Source organism: Mesoplodon densirostris, chromosome 1 (assembly GCF_025265405.1).
Source record: "Mesoplodon densirostris isolate mMesDen1 chromosome 1, mMesDen1 primary haplotype, whole genome shotgun sequence".
Classification (NCBI taxonomy): Eukaryota; Metazoa; Chordata; class Mammalia; order Artiodactyla; family Ziphiidae; genus Mesoplodon; species Mesoplodon densirostris.
In genome coordinates this window covers 237262083-237281717 of record NC_082661.1, presented here as the reverse complement: position 1 = coordinate 237281717, position 19635 = coordinate 237262083, and the positions used below count along the sequence as shown (strand labels likewise).

The following is a 19635-nucleotide window of genomic DNA, read 5'->3' as shown; positions in this document are numbered from 1 at the left end:
ACAAATAGTTTGGAGCCTCCTAGCGACAGATTACTTTTCTGCACAGCTCAAATCACAGATAACTATTAGCCAACCCTTCCCTTCACTTTCCAGGCACACAAAACTCAGGTCATTGCAAAATAGGGCGGCTAAGTACAAAACAGATGTGCAGGGTCACACACTTTGAAGAACCCACAGAGGGAAGTTTCCAAAAAGGAGGGTACTGGTACAGATGCACCAATACTATGACTTCAGGTCATGAACTACAGGGCAGAGTTCTTTAATCAGCAGACAGGAACAGTCATTTACTGGACAATATCAAGGTTTTTAAATATACCTCTGAAGTGCTATAGCTTTTTTTCAATTCTTTGTTATGTTTAGTAGTTTGGCTTTAAAGATCATGTTTCAGATTTGTGGGTAGGCTGAAAGTGAGTGGGAAGTGAAAACGTGTAAGTATAGACAACATATTTGAGAGCTTACAAGGTCTAAAATTCTCAACTCTGAACAGTATAAACTAAGCCAAGTTATACATAGTAGGTATCTTTGTAGATATAAATTCAGGTGATCGGAGTGAAAAACAAAATACACACTTAACCCTGGGGAAAATTAATCTACTGATGATTTCTTATCAGTTTGATGTAGCTCAAAAAGAATGGGGAAAAAAAGAGTTAAAGATAGTAAGATGAGTTAAAGTAGATGGAAAATACTAAGTTGATGATAAAGAGACCACGAGTGTGGGAAAGACTGTTTCATACACCTTTCCCGTGTGTGTGTGTGTGTGTGTGTGTGTGTGTGTGTGTGTGTGTGTGTCCCAGAGACAGAAGTTAAATTAGTCATACTTCTGGCACACCATTCACATTCATATGTGCTGGGTCACTCTGATTCTTCCCTTTAATCCCTTAATAATCAACCATTGTAATAGATTTGATGCACGTTTATTTGTACATATTCTTATAAATCATGGGTTGTTTGTGCTATGTATTTTTAAATTATATAAATGGCATTGTGTTATACATCAGTATTTCTCAGAATGCTGATCCACAAATTTTTTTGTTAGTCAGCATTATAAGTAAAAAAATTGAGAATTAGCATGTAGAAACATTTTTCCTATATTATGTATGTGATGATTGTATTTATTCAAATGTAATTATATGTCTTTGGAATCTAATAATTAAAAAATTGGCCTATATTTTGTATTTTTTTGCTTTTTTACATTTTATTTTACTAGAAATTATTTTTATTGCATTTTATAAACTAATAGGTCTGTGACTGACTAGAAATTTAATAAAACTGGTCGTTTAGAGCAAACACGTTGAGAAACACTACTAAGGTCTTCATCATATTTATTACTTTTTCCATTCAGCACCGTTAAGGTCTACCCACAATCTGAGTATTTTGTAACTCCCTGTGATCTCCTTTTGAACTGAAGACTTAAAAAGTGAATATTATTTGGTTCCAAAGCTTGTGCTTTTTAAAACTGTATTTTTAATTAACATCTAAGTTCATTTCATTATGGTCAAAGAACATAATTTTGATGATACTGATTCTTGAGAGACAGTTCAAAAATTACTTTGGGACATAGGAATTACCAGAGAATTAATGGGTCCCATAAAAGTGTACATAAATCATAACCACTCTCCAATAATGATCTGCATCCAATAAGATTATTAATACTTTTTTTCCATTAAGAAGGAAAATGAACTAAAGATAGATAGTGATTGGCCTTGTAAACATGAGCTTTGGCCCAAATGGCCTTGTAGCCCTGGCCCGTTATGAGAATCAATAATAGGTTTGACCACTGACTTGTAGAACACACCTTTGTAACACGTTTTAAAGCCTTATGGGAAGGCTGGCTGGTGAAATTTTAAGCTCTTGTTCATCTCAGTTTCATTGGGAAATATTTGAAAGTCCAAATGGATAAATTCAGATCATAGCATTTAATCAGGTCTTCAACTGGCTCAAAACTGTCTTTTCCAAATCCCAAATCCAGTATTCTTGACCCTCTCTCCCATTTCCCAGATCTTCACCCAGGTTTGCTTCTGCTGGTAACTTAAAAGTATGAAGTAACCTGAGGTAGATGGGAATCCTTCCTAAATAAATCTGAATGTTGACTCTCCCTAAGTAAACAGAGTAGGGCAGATTCCATTCTGTGATGAAAGTTGCCTCTTTCAAACCCTCAGGGACAAATAGGTAAAGTGTGACTTTTAGAAAAAAAATCATCTAACATTTAAGAGACCTTGGACTGGAAATGTTTTCCTTCTTAAATCGCTCTTTTTATATCACAAAGCTATGGGAAGGGTCAAATGAGATCACATATGAAATTGCTCCAGAGGCAAAAACAAAACTGAATTTTTTTTGCTGTTAAGATTGGTATTGCTGCATGAGATTTGAATCTAATGTCAGTTAAGTTTGGAAACTTAATTTTAAAACTTTAATTTTTTTGCTTTTATATTTTAATAAATTTTAAATTTCAGAATACTTTCTAATTTGCAGAAAAGAAGATACAGAGAGTTCCCTACCCCTGTCACCCAGTTTCTCTAATGTTAACATCTGACATTACCATGGCTCATTTGTCAAAACTTAAGAGACCAACCCTAGTAGTCATTCTTTTCTAACTTCCATGCTTTATTCAAATTTCATCAGTTTTTACACTAATGTCCTTTTTCTGTACCAGGATCCCATCCAGGATACGTTACATTTAGTTGTCATACCTCCTTAGTCAGTTTTGGTAACAATTTCTTAGTCTTTTCCTGTTGTTCATGAACTTGACTGTTTAGAGTATATTCTGGTGGACTGGTCAAGTATGTGTAAAATGTCCCTCAATTTGGGTTTCTGTTCTGTTATGCTCAATAATTTTTTGTTGAATTTTATCTAAGCAAAATTTTACCAAAATGCCTTCTTTAAATTGCCTTGGTTTTACTATAGAATGGTCTGTTAAAAATAGGTTTCAAGGAGAATCACAGAGAATTAAATGGATATTGATAATTAAATTACCCCATAATTTTCATATAATTCCTTGTTGTGGAAAGTCTAAATACCTCACAGATACTATTTCCCCAGATCTCAATGCATCCCTATTAAATAAATACTAACTGATGGATCATGTTTGCTAATCTTTAATAGAAGAACCACAATGAAATTGGCAGTGTGCCAAATTAAATGGATTTAGGCTGTATGATGGTGGAATGAATTCATGTTGTTGATATTAATACATCACTTGATTATTCATCTGCATAACGGTTTTACTTTTCAAAAAAAGGATTTATACCTTAATACACATTCAACAAAGAATTTGATAATTCCAGTAAAATTTAGCAAAGCACATTATAAGTAAAATTGATTTATCTTGAAAAATTAATTATTTAATTGATAATGCAGTTAAAAACCAAAGGAAGTAAAGCAGTGACAAAAACTCAGGGACCTCACCTTCACCTCTCTTTCTCTCATACACACTCATCACACATACAAACATATATCACACACACACATAACGACTTAGCAGAAACTTGATTAAAAGTGCTAAGTAAAAGACCATGAAAATCATGCATAAAAACAAAAAAGAGGATGATCATTCTATTGTTGGAACATTACAGAATTTAATTCCAAAAATGTTTAAAAAATTATTCAATTAGATGGCTACTCACCTGGGAACAGTTTAATTACAAGAAATAAAGTAGATTTCTTTCCTGAATAAAGAGATTAAAGAGAAATACAGTGTGATAGAATCAGGAACCATCAAGAAAAACTCTTTTGTTCCCTTCTCACTTTCATAAGTGTAGTTCAGAATTATTTCTGTGTATTTAAGGAAATTTCCAACTTCTTTCTACAGCCATAACTTCCAGGAAAACCATCTTCAGTCAGAGTACTGATAAGTTCTGAAAGTAAAAGTCCCATTAGTTCCTCTCAGATCAATCATCATACTATCCCATTCACCTTTTACAGTAAGCAGATTGGTTAAAAACAAATTTCTGCAATACTCTTGAAATGCAGGAGACAAGGAGAGAAAATAATATACACAAAGCTAAGGAGCCTTTCCAGTGTTTTCCAGTAAATCCTTTATAGATCCGTCACTGCTGTCCAAACCTGAGGCAGAGGCCCTGAAAGAGTAGTATAAGTGCCAGAACCTCCTATATTTTTATAATTCAAGCATTTCAAAATTTAGAAATTAATTCTGGTACTTTCCAGTTGTACACTTAATATTATTTTAACAAAATATTTCCTGTCAAGGTACCATTATCTTCTTGTTATTAGGAGAATAATAAATTTATAGATTCATACAGATTTTTATGCTAAAAGACTTACAATTAGTATTTTTCAAAAGCATCTTTCATTTTTAGGCTTGAATTAAATCTGATATTTTAAGGAACATTTTACACAAAATGTGACAGAAAACAATGCAGAAACGATATTTCAGCCTCTACTCTGTGCTCTAAAAGTACTTTGAACTTACCTCATGGGATTTTTTTCATTGTTTTATATCAGATTAAACCATATGAAATTGCAGACATTCATCATTTTGATGATGAATCAAAATGGTTTAACTTCTCAGCTGCACATGTATTTATTTGCTCCCCAACTGTAAGCAACTTTAATGTACAAGGCTATACATAATTTGTCTTTCTATCTCAAGAACACCGCATGCAGGACTGACAAATAGTAGACATACAATAAATGTTGTTATAGTCAAATGAATGAATAAGTAAGTGAACTGTCCTCAGAATTCAATACATTTAAAATAAATTGGTAAAGAAAGGGATGTTCTTTTACTTTCCTAGAATGTAGCCCCCAGAAGGACAAATACCCCATTCAAATAAGCTGGGGATTGTTTTATTTTATTTTGTTTTGCTTCTATTTTAAGTTTATGTTTACACAGTGGCAAATATTTAAATGACTGGCTATGTATTTTACTCTCATGGATAACTTTTGGTGTGTAGATACATTTTAAAAGTGAAACATAATTACAGCTATAGAATTTCTATTCTTTTTACATACATTATACATCATATAAATAAAATCTATTCCAGTGCTGCCCGATGTGATGGCATAACAAATATGTGAATCCCTGAGTTTAAATACTTACAATTTGTGAGAAATTATATTAATTTCAAAGGATAAATGAATGAAACATTCCTCTCATTAGAGCTAGGGAAAATAGGATATAGTCATCTGTGGGATAAATGCAATACACAGTGGTTTTGGTCTAAGAAACTGGAAATTTCTTAATTTTTTCCCACTTTTACACTTGTAAAGTTATCCTTATTGTCACATGCTTTTAAACAATGATACTCCTATATATTGTACAACGTAGGAATATAGCCAATATTTTATAATAAGTGTAAATGAACTATAATCTTTAAAAATTGTGAATCACTATGTTGTATACCTGAAACTTATATAATATTGTTCATCAACTATACCTCAATAAAAAATGATATTCCTTGCATTATTTGTTGCCTATTCACCTGCATGGCTTTCTGTCTAAACAAAACCTACTTCTCCATAGCTGATAATAAGGCTTGCTTGTGAGGTAAAGTGCCCAGCCTGGTGCTCATCCCTGCAGTTCTAGGCCCAAAGAGAGCCCCAAAGGTGCCTGGTTAGGGAATTGTGGGACTGGAGAGATAACATAGGAACTTTCTATTTAGGGGCATTGGAATATTCTAGGAACCATTTCTGGAGCTTGTAATGTGTATATCGAACATGTTACATAGCGTTACATTTTATGTAATCCTCACAACAACACTGCAAGATAAATACTGTCATCTCTACACTGCAAGATAATTATTGTCATCTCTATCTTACAGATAAGCAAGCTGGTTCGGAGAATTTTGTTTGTCCATGTCACTCAGCTAGTATGCAGATCTCACTCCCTACAAAGCCCACTGTCTTTCCACCACACTGTGCTGCCACTGTGACAGCCTTCCATTGCTCCAACAAATACTTACTGGTACTTACTCTATGCCTGGCATTGTACTAGACAGTGTGCCTTGGCTTCAGGAAACTTAGTGTGGAAGAGACAAAAAATAAACAAATAACTTTCCCATATATACTGTCCAGTAGTGATAAAGTAAAATGAGTGAAAACCAACTCAGGTTAAAAGAATAGCATGTGAGGGTGGCTGTCCTTCAGGTAGTGTGGTCAAAGGAGACATTTCTGAAGAGGTGCTATCTGAGCAGAGCCCTGGATGAAGTAAGGGAGTGAGACATGCAGATACTTGAAGGAGCCATGGAACAGCAAGGATGGTGCCACAGGTGGTACCTTGGAAAAGCCCAGACATGGCACCAGAGTGCTGGCATTCAGTCACACTAGTTTCTGTTAACTTACTTTCGATCAGATTATGTCCAGCCAAGTCACCTGAAGCTCACCAGATTACTGTCTGGGAACTTCTTCCATATACCATGTTTACCCCTAAGAAAGGCACTTCTTGTGGGCAGAGGAAAACATCTGGGGAAGTCAGTCTCGGATCCTATACATTCCTGGCATTTTGCTAGTTCAACCACTGTGGACAAGTGTTAACCCAGATTTCCATGGTGTCATTGCCCTTCATAACCTGGGTAAGACTCTAGGGTTCTCTCTGAGCTCTGAAGCTTCTTCAGAAAAGCCACATCAGAGGTGAGCTTGATCAGACAAAGAACCTTCCATGGAGCAAGCAGTGTAGGAGGGTGCTGCCTTGTACCAGGGTTCTCACCCATTTACAGCAAGCTTCACATGCCCCCAGAGCCTGAGACAGGGCTCAATTTCACAACAGTGGAACCCACTCATGCTTTCTTGCTCAATGAAGCCCCACACCTTTTGGGGAGAATATAAAGACCATTAAAATATGTCACCAAATAAGCTTATGATCTAGTGGAAGAAATGGACAATGTTCCTGTAGTAATAAATGTCATGAGTGGTACATGGTCTAAGGAAGTATGAAAGAACAAGAGATTGCTTTCAATTGGAGACATGAAATCAGGTACTGTGTAAAGTGTCCAACAAAGTCCCCAGCACTTAGTAAACACTCAGTAAATTTTGGCTGTTATACTATGATCAGGATTGGCTTCACATAGGAGGCAGCATTTGAGACAAGGTAGGATTGGCAGACATATTACAGGATGCCCAGTTAAATATGCATTTCAGATAAACAACAGAAACACATTTTTAGTATGAATACATCTGAATATTGCATGGGACAAACTTACACTAAAATATATTTGCTGTTTATCTGACATTCAAATTTAACTAGGCATCCTGGTTTTTTATTTGCTAAATCTGGCAACTCTTAGACAAGAAAATTTGATATGGAGATGAAGATCAGGGAAAATAAATTAGCATGTCCAAAGGCACAGAAACTGGAAAGAAATAATAATTGTTATTGGAGAACATAAAGTGCCATGAAAATACTATTTCTTTCCAGTTTCTGTACCTTTGGATATGTGGCAATCTGAGGGCTTTACAAGGATTAACTCATTTATTCTTCATAAAAACATGTGTGATAGGTTATTACTATCCCCATTTTAAAAATGAGGAATCTGGGGTATAAAGAGGTAAAGTAATTTGTCCAAAAGCAGAGCTGGGAAATGGTGTATCTGGAAGTATGAACCTAGGATGTTTGGCTCCAGAGGCAGCTTGTTTTAACCATTCTGGATAGAGGAAGCTTATCGAAGGCCTTCAGGATCAGCTCATCACCACAGTCAGTCAAAAGTCAGATCAACCAACCATAATTCCTGCAAAAAGTGAAATCTCAGTAGTCAGATCTCTGCCGGTGGGCTACAGCTAGCCTGCCTCCACCACCCTCTATATTCTTTCAAGTACTCAAGTAGAGATGAGTCCTCCCATGTTCCCCTTTGCATTCCCAAAGTCACCCTGTTCCTGGAATGTGGAATCTTCCACGAACTGGGCTACCTTTGCAACAGCTTATCTGAAGCAAACAAGCTCAGGGAATTGAGCAAGAACTTCTGGGACACCAACTTTACAGAAGGAGCAAGGGATGCAGGGTGCATGTTGACTGTCTCAACGGGACAAAGATAATGATTAATCAGACCTCCTGCAGACTTAAATGGGAGGGGAACTCGGCGTGGAGGCAGTCCTCCTTTTTTTCAGCTGGAGTGCTCCTCTTGAGCCATCCCCACCCACGGCAGAGATGGTTTCTGTGAGGGTCCTCTTCCTGGTCCTGAGTGTGATGGGCACAGTTCAGGTATGGTCTTCTTTATTTCCTCTCCTCTTTCTCTCTGGTGTTTATTCCACAAAGAGCTTTCAGGTCTGAGTCACCCATGTGTACATCCTCACACACTGTTAGCTTTATAAGCTGTAGTCAGTGGAGGCAAGTCCCTAGATGGGCTTGACACCTCAAGAATACAGGGTAATATCACCCTCAGAGGGAGGCTTAGCGGGACCAAAGCGTATAAATTCACAGGGGAATCTTCGACACCTATAGCTTGGTCTTACATTGGATTTTTTCAAAGAGAAGAAATTTTTACCATCTTTGTTGCTGTAAAGCCTTGGGATTGCTAGTTAACAGAACAGAACATTCTAATGATAAGAATTTTTAACCTAGTTATTATTTTATTGCTATTTGTCCATAATAAGCAGAACAGTGGTTTAATGTAGCTTTTCTGAAAGGCTGTTTTTGTGTTTCTTTAAGACAAATAAAAAGGAAATTAGCTATCTTTGAAAACATATTACATAACAAAATTGGAAGAGATTAATTGATAGGCAATACATTTTTTGGAAGCAATTGTATTCTTTTAAGATAATTACAAATATTGCAATAATTCCTAAAGTTTGACTCCAAAGACCTATGCAAAAGAAGAGAAACTTCATTCAACAAGATTTTTCAACTTCTATCTTATAAAAACATGGTAAATATGTTCCAAAATCTCAGTTACTTCCATACTGTGAATTATTCTGTTTTATTTCTTTTCCTTTATTGCTCATAAACCTTAATATCAGAGCAGAAGAAACTAAAGAGTGTTTCTAACATAATTTTCTCCCTTATACAAATAACAAGTAAACATTTTTATGGGAAACAAGACTAACATCATTTGTTAAAGTTATACTTTGCATAATTCATGTTTCATTTATTTCTCCCTTATTGGTATAAATATTTAATTTTTGCCTGTTTTTATTTTTGTGCCATTTTTTTCCAATGTATGTTTGAATTTATGATTTTATTTCTGAGATGAAAAGATTATACTTGTTCATTTAAATAAGTTGTTCTTGATTGCTTGAGTTAATATTACTATTATTGGGGTATTTTTTTGAATGAGACAGAAAATGTTAGCTAATGATAAGAATAAACTACTGAGATTGATAGTCATAAAAATCCTTGTAACTTGGTGGTACAAAATAAAAATAGCTAAAACCTAAAACCAACATTGATTTCTTAGGATATAACATCTTGTTGGAAGAATATCTATATATCCCATTTCACTTGATCACAACAGAAATTTTTTTAAAAATCTGTATTTCTAATTATAAGGTGTTCCAAAAAAAGTATCAGTCATGGACCTTTTTTTTTTTTGCTCTCAGTGTACATTTTTTCATTTCAAATAAAAAGAAATTATTATGTGAGTGACCCAAAAAGCATTTCTGAGTCTGAATTGGCTACATTTGTGTCCTTGTATATACTTGCTCAAATTATAGACCCATAAGGTCATTGTGGTAGATACTTGAAGAAGAGACAGACCTGAAGCCAAGATGGTGTAGGCTTTTTCCTATTAAAACAGGAGTTAGAGGAGAAAGAACTCTGAGTTTTTCCATTAGTTTTCTATCTCCAGACATGAATGAAAATATAAAGGTAATTTTTAACTAAGCTTGTTGATTCAAATAATTTTCCATTTATAATGGATCCTTTAAAACTCCTAACATTTATTAAATGCTTGTTTAGTGTAGAACACAGTTGAGATTTGTACACTCATCTCCTTTAATCTCACAACTCCACGAAATAGGCATTAGGATTTTCATTTCAAAGATAAGAAACCTGAAACTTGCAGAGCCCCTTGGATCCCTTGCTTGGGATTTACAGGCATGCCAGCATCTCCTCCTTATCTGCTTAAAGACCTCTCTTTTGTGTGTTTATGAATCCTTAAAGGCGGCAGATCCCAGTGAAGGTGAATTTATCGCTGAAGGAGGAGGTGTGCGTGGCCCAAGGCTTGTGGAAAAACATCAGTCTGCCTGCAAAGAGTCGGACTGGCCCTTCTGCTCTGATGAAGAATGGGTGAGCCGTGGGCACAGGGAGTGGAGCAGGACAGTCCTTTCCTGTGCTGCTGGCAGCACACACAGGCTGACACTTTAGGTCACAGAAAACTTGTACAGTGGGAAATAATCTAATAGCTCCTTCCATATCAAATTAGCAAAGACAGATGGAAAGGAACTTATCCTGAGAGCACTGTTTAAATTACCTCTTAGACTCTGGGTCATTGTTGGGATTAACAGATTGGATTTTAGTTGTACGTTCAGGCAAATACTAGGAACCTGAGTATTACGACCTCTGGATTTCATGGGTTCTAATTTATGGTTAAGTGGACCCCCATTCCAGAATTTCTTTAAGATCTCTGACTAGCCCTCTTAAACTACGTTTAGGTCAAGAGATGATCTGAAGAGAGTGGGGAGGGGAGCAGTGGGGGCTCATAGAAACCTTCAAATTTATACTGGATCAGAGAGATAGACTCTTTTATTAATTTTATTTTTAAAAATTTTATTGAAGTATAGATTATTTACAATGTTGTGTTAATTTCTAGTGTATAGCAAAGTGATTCAGTTATATATATATATATATATATATATATTTGTCTTTTTCATATCCTTTTCCATTATGGTTTATCCCAGGATATTGAATATAGCTCCCTGGGCTTTACAGTAGGACCTTGCTGTTTATCCATCCTACATATGCTAGTTTACATCTGCTAATCTCAAACTCCCAGTCCTCCCCCCCACCCTCCCTCCTGCTTGGCACCCATAAGTCTGTTCCCAAGAGGTAGACTCTTAATGTAATTTTTCCTCTTCATTCCAGAACTACAAATGCCCTTCTGGCTGCAGGATGAAAGGATTGATTGATGAAGTCAATCAAGATTTTACAAACAGAATAAATAAACTAAAAAATTCACTATTTGATTACCAGAAGAACAATAAGGACTCTAGCACATTGACCAGGAACATAATAGATATTTTGAGAGGGGATTTTACCAATTCTAAGAGTAAGTATTATAGTTAATGCTTTGACTTTATAGCACACAACCAAAACAACAAAAATCAGAAGTAGATATGATGTCTCCTTATTACCACTGTGATTTTATTCCAAAGTAATTTATGTAGAAAAAGATACCTTTACAATATCCCTGAATTTTAAGGAAGGGGCTTGTTTTTGTTATTTTTATCATGTAAAGGAGGTTAGTTTAGAATTGCTTTAAGATCACAAAGTAAGTCAGCATTTTGGACTAAAGACTAGAATTTAAGTGTGTTCTTTTTTAAGAGTATTCATGGAAAATAAGATGAGCCCAAACTTTTGAGTAGATACTTCTGTTTCTGTCTAACAAAGGAGGAAACTGAGAGGTCAGGGGACTTGCTCAAAGGCCAAAGGTGTAAAGCTATCATGTGGTGGGGCTGGGAGTGCAACCCACAGACTCCACCTAGCTTATTATGAAGTGTTTTACTTTGTTTTGTTTTGTTTAATTTAAAATATAGAGCCATGTTGTCTCTTTCTCATAGGCCTAGGACTAAGTCTCATTAGGACTAGGAAACTCTGGACTCACTCTGGGCGTGGGCAGTGAGTTTAGTAAGGCCTCAGCTCCTGAAAACTTGCCTTGACTCTTTATATCCTTGGGAGGCACTTGGCTAATTTAAAGTTGATGGTGCAAGAGCAACTGGCAAGTGCATGATCCTGTTGACCTAAAAAAAAGCTTAGGAACAATTTCAAATCTATAACTGTGAAGAAAACCTTTTCAGTAAGAAAATCCAAGAATATATTCACGTCCCTTGATTAAGGATATAATGAAATAATTGGAATGTGATCAAACTGATTATTTTATCTCAATTATGCCTTTAAAATTTCAAAGAGTTTTTGTCTTCTGCATTTATTTGGATTACTGATAAGGTATCTTAAGTGATATCCATGGATGACTGCAGGATATTGTCCAAATATGAAATGTCTAATAGATTTAGAAATCCCAAATTAAATGTCCAAACTATTATAGAAGTAAAATGGGGAATATCCATAAGCAAATTTCCTTCTTTTGCTGGCTATTACAAGCAAATCACTCAGCAGTTACTTCAGTACCCATATTTGCTATTTCAGACAATGAAAATACATTTAGCCAAGTGTCAGAAGATCTGAGAAGCAGAATTGAGATCCTGAAGCGCAAAGTTATAGAACAAGTACAGCATATCCACCTTCTGCAGAAAAATGTCAGGGATCAGCTGATAGATATGAAACGACTGGAGGTGAGTAATTATGTGGCTCTGACCCCAGATTTCTTTGTTTTTGAATAGCAGGGAAAGGAAGGCAATAGTCATTCATTAAATGCCTCCTCTATGTAGAGCAATGTGTTACAGCCACCATCTACCTACAAAGTAAGTATTACTTCCCCCACTCTACAGATGAAGAAAAAAACTCAGTGCTATTAAGTAAAATTTCCAAGGGCATGTAAAATGGTAAATTACAAAAGCAAATACTCAGTCCTTGCATCTTATTCCAGCCCCTGCTTGTCCCTGACATCACTGTGTCTCTGAGTCTTCAGCCTCAGTCTCACAGAGGATCACATCATCAGTGTCTCCTTTCAGAGGGAATAGCACTTTGCTCTTGATCTATTCTAAGATAAATCCAGATGCTCCTATCACTTATCCTGACCAGCCTTAGAATACCCAACCTCTCTTTCACTGAGGATACTACATAAATGAAGTATTGGTTGGTAGACCTCCAAGTCAAAGAAATGAAACCAGTTTCCAAAAATTAAATTAACTACTAAGAACTCAATAGACCTAGTTTATTATAGCTACCTTTTTTCTCTATCTTCCCCTCCCCCTCTAGGTGGACATTGATATTAAGATCCGATCTTGCAAAGGGTCATGCAATAGGGCTTTAGAACATAAAGTAGATCTGGAGGACTATAAAGATCATCAGAAGCAACTTGAACAGGTTACTGCCATAGACTTACTTCCCTCTAGAGACAGTCAATATTTACCACTGATAAAAATGAGGCCAGTTCCAGGCCCGATTCCCAGAGAGTTCAAGAGCCAGCTTCAGGAGGCCCCTCCAGAGTGGAAGGCAGTGCTGGAAATGCAGCAGATGAAAATGGAGTTAGAGAGGTCTGGTGGAGATGGGCATGCCAGAGGAGACTCTGCATCTCATGGAATAGGATCAGCACCAGAAAGCCCCAGGAAGCCTGGAACTGGTAGTATTGGAAATGTGAACCCTGGGATCTATGGATCTGGAGGTGCTGGCACTTGGAACACTGGCCATCCTCATCCCGGAAGTGCTGGCACTTGGAACACTGGACGCCCTGAACCCGGAAGTGCTGGCACTTGGAACACTGGCCATCCTGATCCCGGAAGCGCTGGCACTTGGAACACTGGACGCCCTGAGCCCGGAAGTGCTGGCACCTGGAACACTGGACGCCCTGAGCCCGGAAGTGCTGGCACTTGGAACACTGGACGCCCTGAACCCGGAAGTGCTGGCACTTGGAACACTGGCCATCCTGATCCCGGAAGCGCTGGCACTTGGAACACTGGACGCCCTGAGCCCGGAGGTGTTGGCACTTGGAGCTCTGGAAGTTCTATGTCTACAAGTTTTAGGCCAGATAGCTCAGGGCATGGGAACATCAGGCCTTCCAACCCAGACTGGGGCACATTTGAAGAGGTGTCAGGAAATGTAAGTCCAGGGACAAAGAAAGAGCTCCACACAGGTAAACTGGTCACTACTAAAGGAGATAAAGAGCTTCTGATTGGTAGTGAGAAGGTCACCTCTGGTCACACAACCACCACTCGTCATTCATGCTCTAAAGTCGTCACAAGGACTATTACACATGCTGATGGTCGCACAGAAATGACCAAAGAAGTGGTAAACTCCGAAGATGGCTCTGATTGTGGTGACACAGATTTAGACTTCCGCTTGCCTGGCAGGGGCAGCCTAGATGATTTCTTTCATAGGCACAATGATGGCTTTTTCTCCCCTACGTTAAAAGAGCTTGACAGTAAGATCCATTCTATGGGCTCAGACTTAGGGGATATCAGCTCTCACCTCCCCAGCATACCTGAGGTCTCTTCCAGTAGTAAAACTTCAAGTCATGGCAAAGAGTTTGCAAGCAGTAGCATGACTATCAACAGAGGAGGCTCCACGTTTGAAAGCAAGGGCTATAAAATGGCAGATGAGGCTGGAGGTGAAGAGGATCTTGGCTTCAAAGGAGCACATGCCACCAAGAGAGGCCATGCTAACACTCGCCCTGCCAGAGGTATCCGCACTTCTCCTTTGGGGAAGCCTTTCGTGACCCACTAGGTTAAGTTCATTATTCCTACAATGTGTCTCTCATAGCACCTTTTACTTCTTTCTTAGCCCTCTATCACGCTTTATTGAAATGACAGGTTTTTGCTTATTTTTTTGTGCTAGACTGTAAGTTCCATGGGGGCAGGGACTTTGTCTATCATGTTCATCTCTGTATTCCCAAATGCCTAGCAGTGTGGAGTCAGCACTCAATAAATACATGTTAAATGAATGAATGAATCCCTCTGGAACTCAATTTTAAATTTGTTTAATCAAATTCTTTTACCATTCAAAATGTGTGCCATTGGAAATTGTCACTCAACTGATTAATCATATTTTTAGTGTGTGTCTCAGTTGACATTGAGATCAGGTTAAAAACAAGTGATATTAGTATTAAATGATGCTTAGATATCTTTGCTGGTTACTTGCCATTAATCAGTATGTGCAAGTGAAATTCCAAATTCATTGAGAAAAATCACCCTTACAATGTGTATATATAAATGTTACTTACTTGCATAAGTTCCATCCCAGTGTAAGCACATCCTTTCTCTATAAAGGAAAGGAAGGAAGGAAGGAAGGAAGGAAGGAAGGGAGGGAGGGAAAGAAAGCCAGTATTTGCCTTCATTTAATCTGGGCCATTTAACTTTGTAAAGTTAAATGAGAGTAAGTTCTTCCAACCAGCTTAATTTTTTTTTTTAGACTGTTATGATGCCCTCCAAACACATCCTTCAGGTGCCCAAAGTGGCATTTTCAATATCAAGCTACCGGGATCCAGTAAGATTTTTTCTGTTTATTGTGATCAAGAGACCGGTTTGGGAGGATGGCTTTTGATCCAGCAAAGAATGGATGGCTCACTGAATTTTAACCGGACCTGGCAAGACTACAAGAAAGGTTTCGGCAGCCTAAATGACAAGGGAGAAGGAGAATTCTGGCTAGGCAACGAATACCTCCACTTACTAACCCTGAGAGGCTCCATCCTTCGGGTTGAATTAGAAGACTGGGCTGGGAAAGGGGCTTATGCAGAATATCACTGGAGGGTAGGCTCTGAGGCAGAAGGCTATGCCCTGCAGGTCTCCTCCTACGAGGGCACGGCAGGTGATGCTCTGATTGAGGGTTCTGTAGAGGAAGGGACCGAGTACACTTCTCACGCTGGCATGCGCTTCAGCACCTTCGACAGGGACGCAGACAAGTGGGAAGACAACTGTGCCGAAGTCTACGGAGGAGGCTGGTGGTACAACAACTGCCAGGCAGCCAATCTCAATGGCATCTACTACCCCGGGGGCTCCTATGACCCCAGGGACAACAGTCCCTATGAGATTGAGAATGGAGTGGTCTGGGTCCCCTTCAGAGGTGCGGATTATTCCCTCAGGGCTGTTCGCATGAAAATCCGGCCTTTCGGGACACAATAGGCTGAAGGAGTGGCAGTGAGAGCACTCTGTTTCTGTGTTTAGTGAAGAGGAGAAAAAAATAAGGAGGAGATAGGAGTCGAGATTCTTTACAGCCTACTAAAAATTCTCGGGTGCTATTTTATTATTCTTTGTACTGTAGCTAAATGTAACTGAGACATACTAGTGCTTTAAAAAATAAAGTTATATGAACTTTAAAGCTTTAAAATAGCTCTGTGGGTTTTAAAATTTTTATTAAAATTCACCAAGGGACATTTGGTACATCAGGAAGGGGGTGTTCAGTGGAAGGTCCTCTCTGCAACACTTAAGGGTGGAGTTCTGAGAACGTCTCTATTTCCCACACCACCCAAAGTCATGGGGTCATTGTAAAGTAAAAAAGTAATTTCATCCATTCTAATTGAATGGTTTTAAACCAATATCTTAAGTTGCGAATCATTGAACTGAACACTAGCTGGCCTTTGTATAGGAATTTACAAATTACTAAGTACATTCATCTCTTCTGTTGGCAAGCAAATCCAGCAAGGCAGGAGAAGCATTCTTTCCTAACAGAAATAGAGATCTATCTACTTCTTAAGTCTTCCAAGGAAGACCATAATGCACATAGAATTTTTTCCCCAGAGTCTAACCAATTCCTTTCGAAAAATACACACAAAAAAAGCATTTAAAATCTTTTAAATATTTACAAGTAGTCCAAAAACACTGAACTTACACATTAATAAAAAGTCCCCACAGCATTCATTTGACTTCATTTTTCACCAATCATAAAGAATATCCTGTGATGTAATACTTGTTATTAAAGTAAGACATTTGCTTGAAACCATCTCACTAAATATGATCTATGCCATATCCATAAATTCAACATATTTACATTGGTCAGTATTTTATTTAATCTAAAAATAGATCATCTTTGATCTTGGTGAACTTGGCTCCTGGCCCCAATTTTTAACTCACATTTTCTTCTAGTGAGAACCACTTGCCACTTACCCTTGGAAATGTGTTAAAATATTCCAAGCTTATTGGGATCCCAGTACATTGCCCTCACTTGCACAGTTTCTATCCTAATGTAAATACATCCTTTCTCCTAGGAAGGAAAGAAGGGGAAGGAGGGAAGGAAGGAAGGAAGGAAGGAAGAGAGGGAGAAGAAGAAGGCGGGAGGGAGGAGGGGTGAGAAGAAGGAAAGATGCCAGGGCTCTTGTCCAGTGCCTGGGGAGCAGAAAAAAGGTGAGCAAAAGAGCTTGCAAATGAGTCACATAAGAAGCCCCGATATTCTTGCGTTTCCTTACGTGCTGTTGAAAACCCTTCATACAAATAAGTGACGTCCCCCACAACTTTGTATAACTGGATATGAACTTCTTCAAAATTAAAAGGATTTTCATTCATTTCAGACATTAGAGTGCCATAGTATTTCTCGGCCTACCACCTTTACACCCACACATCTTCCTCCACAGAATTGGAGTTGGAAGTATTTTATTTTCCAGAATATCACACTATTAGGGACAGAATTGGGTCCCAAAATGAAATCAACTTTGATTGTGAAGGGCCATTCATTTCTCATTTATTTTGAAGGCTTTGAGTTTATTAGCAAAGAATAAGCAACCTCTTGATTTAATAAACAATGCCAATATTAGCAGAATCATGATAATTGGAGATACAGTTTGGTTGTGAGAAAAGACACCAAACATCTCTTTTTCCACTTTATCTTATCTTTAACCTATTGCCCTATTTCCCTAATTCCTGAAATTAAATACTAATTCAGCCTCTCTGACTCCCATTCACATAGAAGCCCACTGTAACTTAGCTTTCACTTGGTTACCACTCTCTTGAAATTGCTCTCTTAGAAGTCAACAGGAACTTTGGAGTTCTACATTTAAGGCCCTATGTTCAAGTCCCTTCTGCCTGATCTTTTTCAAACATCTGCCGCCATTGTCTCCATCCACCTCTGCAAGCTGTATTTCTCTCTTGCTTTCTAATGTGCCATGCCCTTCTGTCTCACCTTTCTCAGTCTTTGCAACTGGCCGTTCCTTCTCAGATCATTCCTTAAATGCAGGAGTTTCTCACTGCAATAACATTAGTACTCAATTTTATTAGTTGGGATTAGGTTTGACACAGTCAAACCTTAAATAAGATGGAAAACTCTACAAGAATATGTTCCCATGATCTTTAGGAAACCTGCATCATAATAAATAACTTCCATCCTCAAGTTTACATCATGTCCCAAACATTCTGTCCTGGGCAATCTGGAAGAGGAGAGACAGGAGAGAAAGGAGTGCCTTGCCTCTTTTAAGAAACTCTCCAGGACATAGATTATTATTTATTTATTTATTTTTGTCTGTGTTGGGTCTTCGTTTCTGTGCCAGGGCTTTCTCTAGTTGCGGCGAGCAGGGGTCACTCTTCATCACGGTGTGCGGGCCTCTCACTGTTGCGGCCTCTCTTGTTGCAGAGCACAGGCTCCAGACGCGCAGGCTCAGTAGTTGTGGCTCACGGGCCTAGTTGCTCTGCGATATGTGGGATCTTCCCAGACCAGGTTTCGAACCCCTGTCCCCTGCACTGTCAGGCAGATTCTCAACCACTGCGCCACATACATGCTTTTATGTGTGGTCCATGTGTATATAATAAGGTCTCACTCAGTGTTTTGTGTATGTGTGTTTCCTTTTCCTGTTCTAGAAATTTTGTTTTGTGTGATTGGCTCTTTTATTATCTAGTGCATGAAAGTTTATGACTATTATATCTTCTCCATGGATTATAATTTTTAATCATTATATAATGTGCCACTTTTACTTGTTTCATCTTTTTAGAATTGAATTTCCCTTTGTTAAATATTAATATTATCATTACTCCCAGTTTCTTTTTTATTGCATTTACCTAGATATCTTTACAAGCCATTTTATTTTTAACATTATCACTTTATTTAAAAAGCTTTCCTAAAATAACAAATACATTTTAAAACAATTTTAAGTTTATTTTCTTAATTTTATTATTGTTTCCTCTTTCTTTAATTTTTTGTATGTTGTTCTTTTATTTCCAAACTTTATCACTCAATGTAGAAGATTTTCTTACAGTTGATGAATTTTTTTAAAACAGTTTTATTTTACATTGACTTTTAAAATTTTTTTGTTTCCTCTTTCCTTAACTTCTGCTACTTACTCATGGTGCTACTCCTCCTCCCACCACCCACCCCACTCAATCCCCCTCTTAATCTGCAAGTTCTGTTTAGATTACCCATTTCAAAATAACCCCTAGTTGAATGAATGAATCAATAAATGAATAAAATAGATATGAACCTGAAAGTTTTGCCAGGAAAGTACATGGTTTTTAAATATGTCTGCTACAGAGGAAAATGCTGAATTAAGGATTTTGTTCCTGAGTAAGAAATGTAAAAAATATTCAGCTGTATCTTAATTTTACACCTAGATAGATCCATCTTCATCTGTTAGCCTGTAGCCACCTTGATGCTCTCTTTAGCATGCAGTGGTGCATGAGAAACCTCTTGATTCCTCTTTCCTTAAGTGCAGAGACTGTATTGTTTTCCCTACTACTTCACTCAAGGTATGGCACAAAGTTATGACCCAATAAAATATTTGTGAATTAAGAAACTTAAGGGTTAAAAGGAACTTTAAAGGTCTTCCATTTCAAGCTCCTACTGAATGCATAAATCCCTTCTGTATTTATTGATGTCATATTTCATTTTTATTAAAAGAAATTATTTACATTTTGATTCATGTATTCTATTTACATATTTATTTTTAGTGTCTGGAAACGTTTTAGAATAAAGTATTACATTTCCAGAAAATATTATAA

General features: G+C 37.5%; 1 protein-coding gene across 1 annotated transcript; it reads left to right on the top strand.

The window, feature by feature from the left end:
- The first annotated feature begins 8098 nt into the window (after positions 1-8098).
- On the top strand, positions 8099-15840 carry FGA (fibrinogen alpha chain). The gene is made up of 7 exons (XM_060095366.1): positions 8099-8152; positions 10049-10174; positions 10970-11153; positions 12251-12396; positions 12983-13334; positions 13419-14402; positions 15131-15840. The coding sequence occupies exons 1-7, from the start codon at positions 8099-8101 to the stop codon at positions 15838-15840; spliced, it is 2556 nt and encodes an 851-aa protein (XP_059951349.1).
- Positions 15841-19635: the final 3795 nt, after the last annotated feature.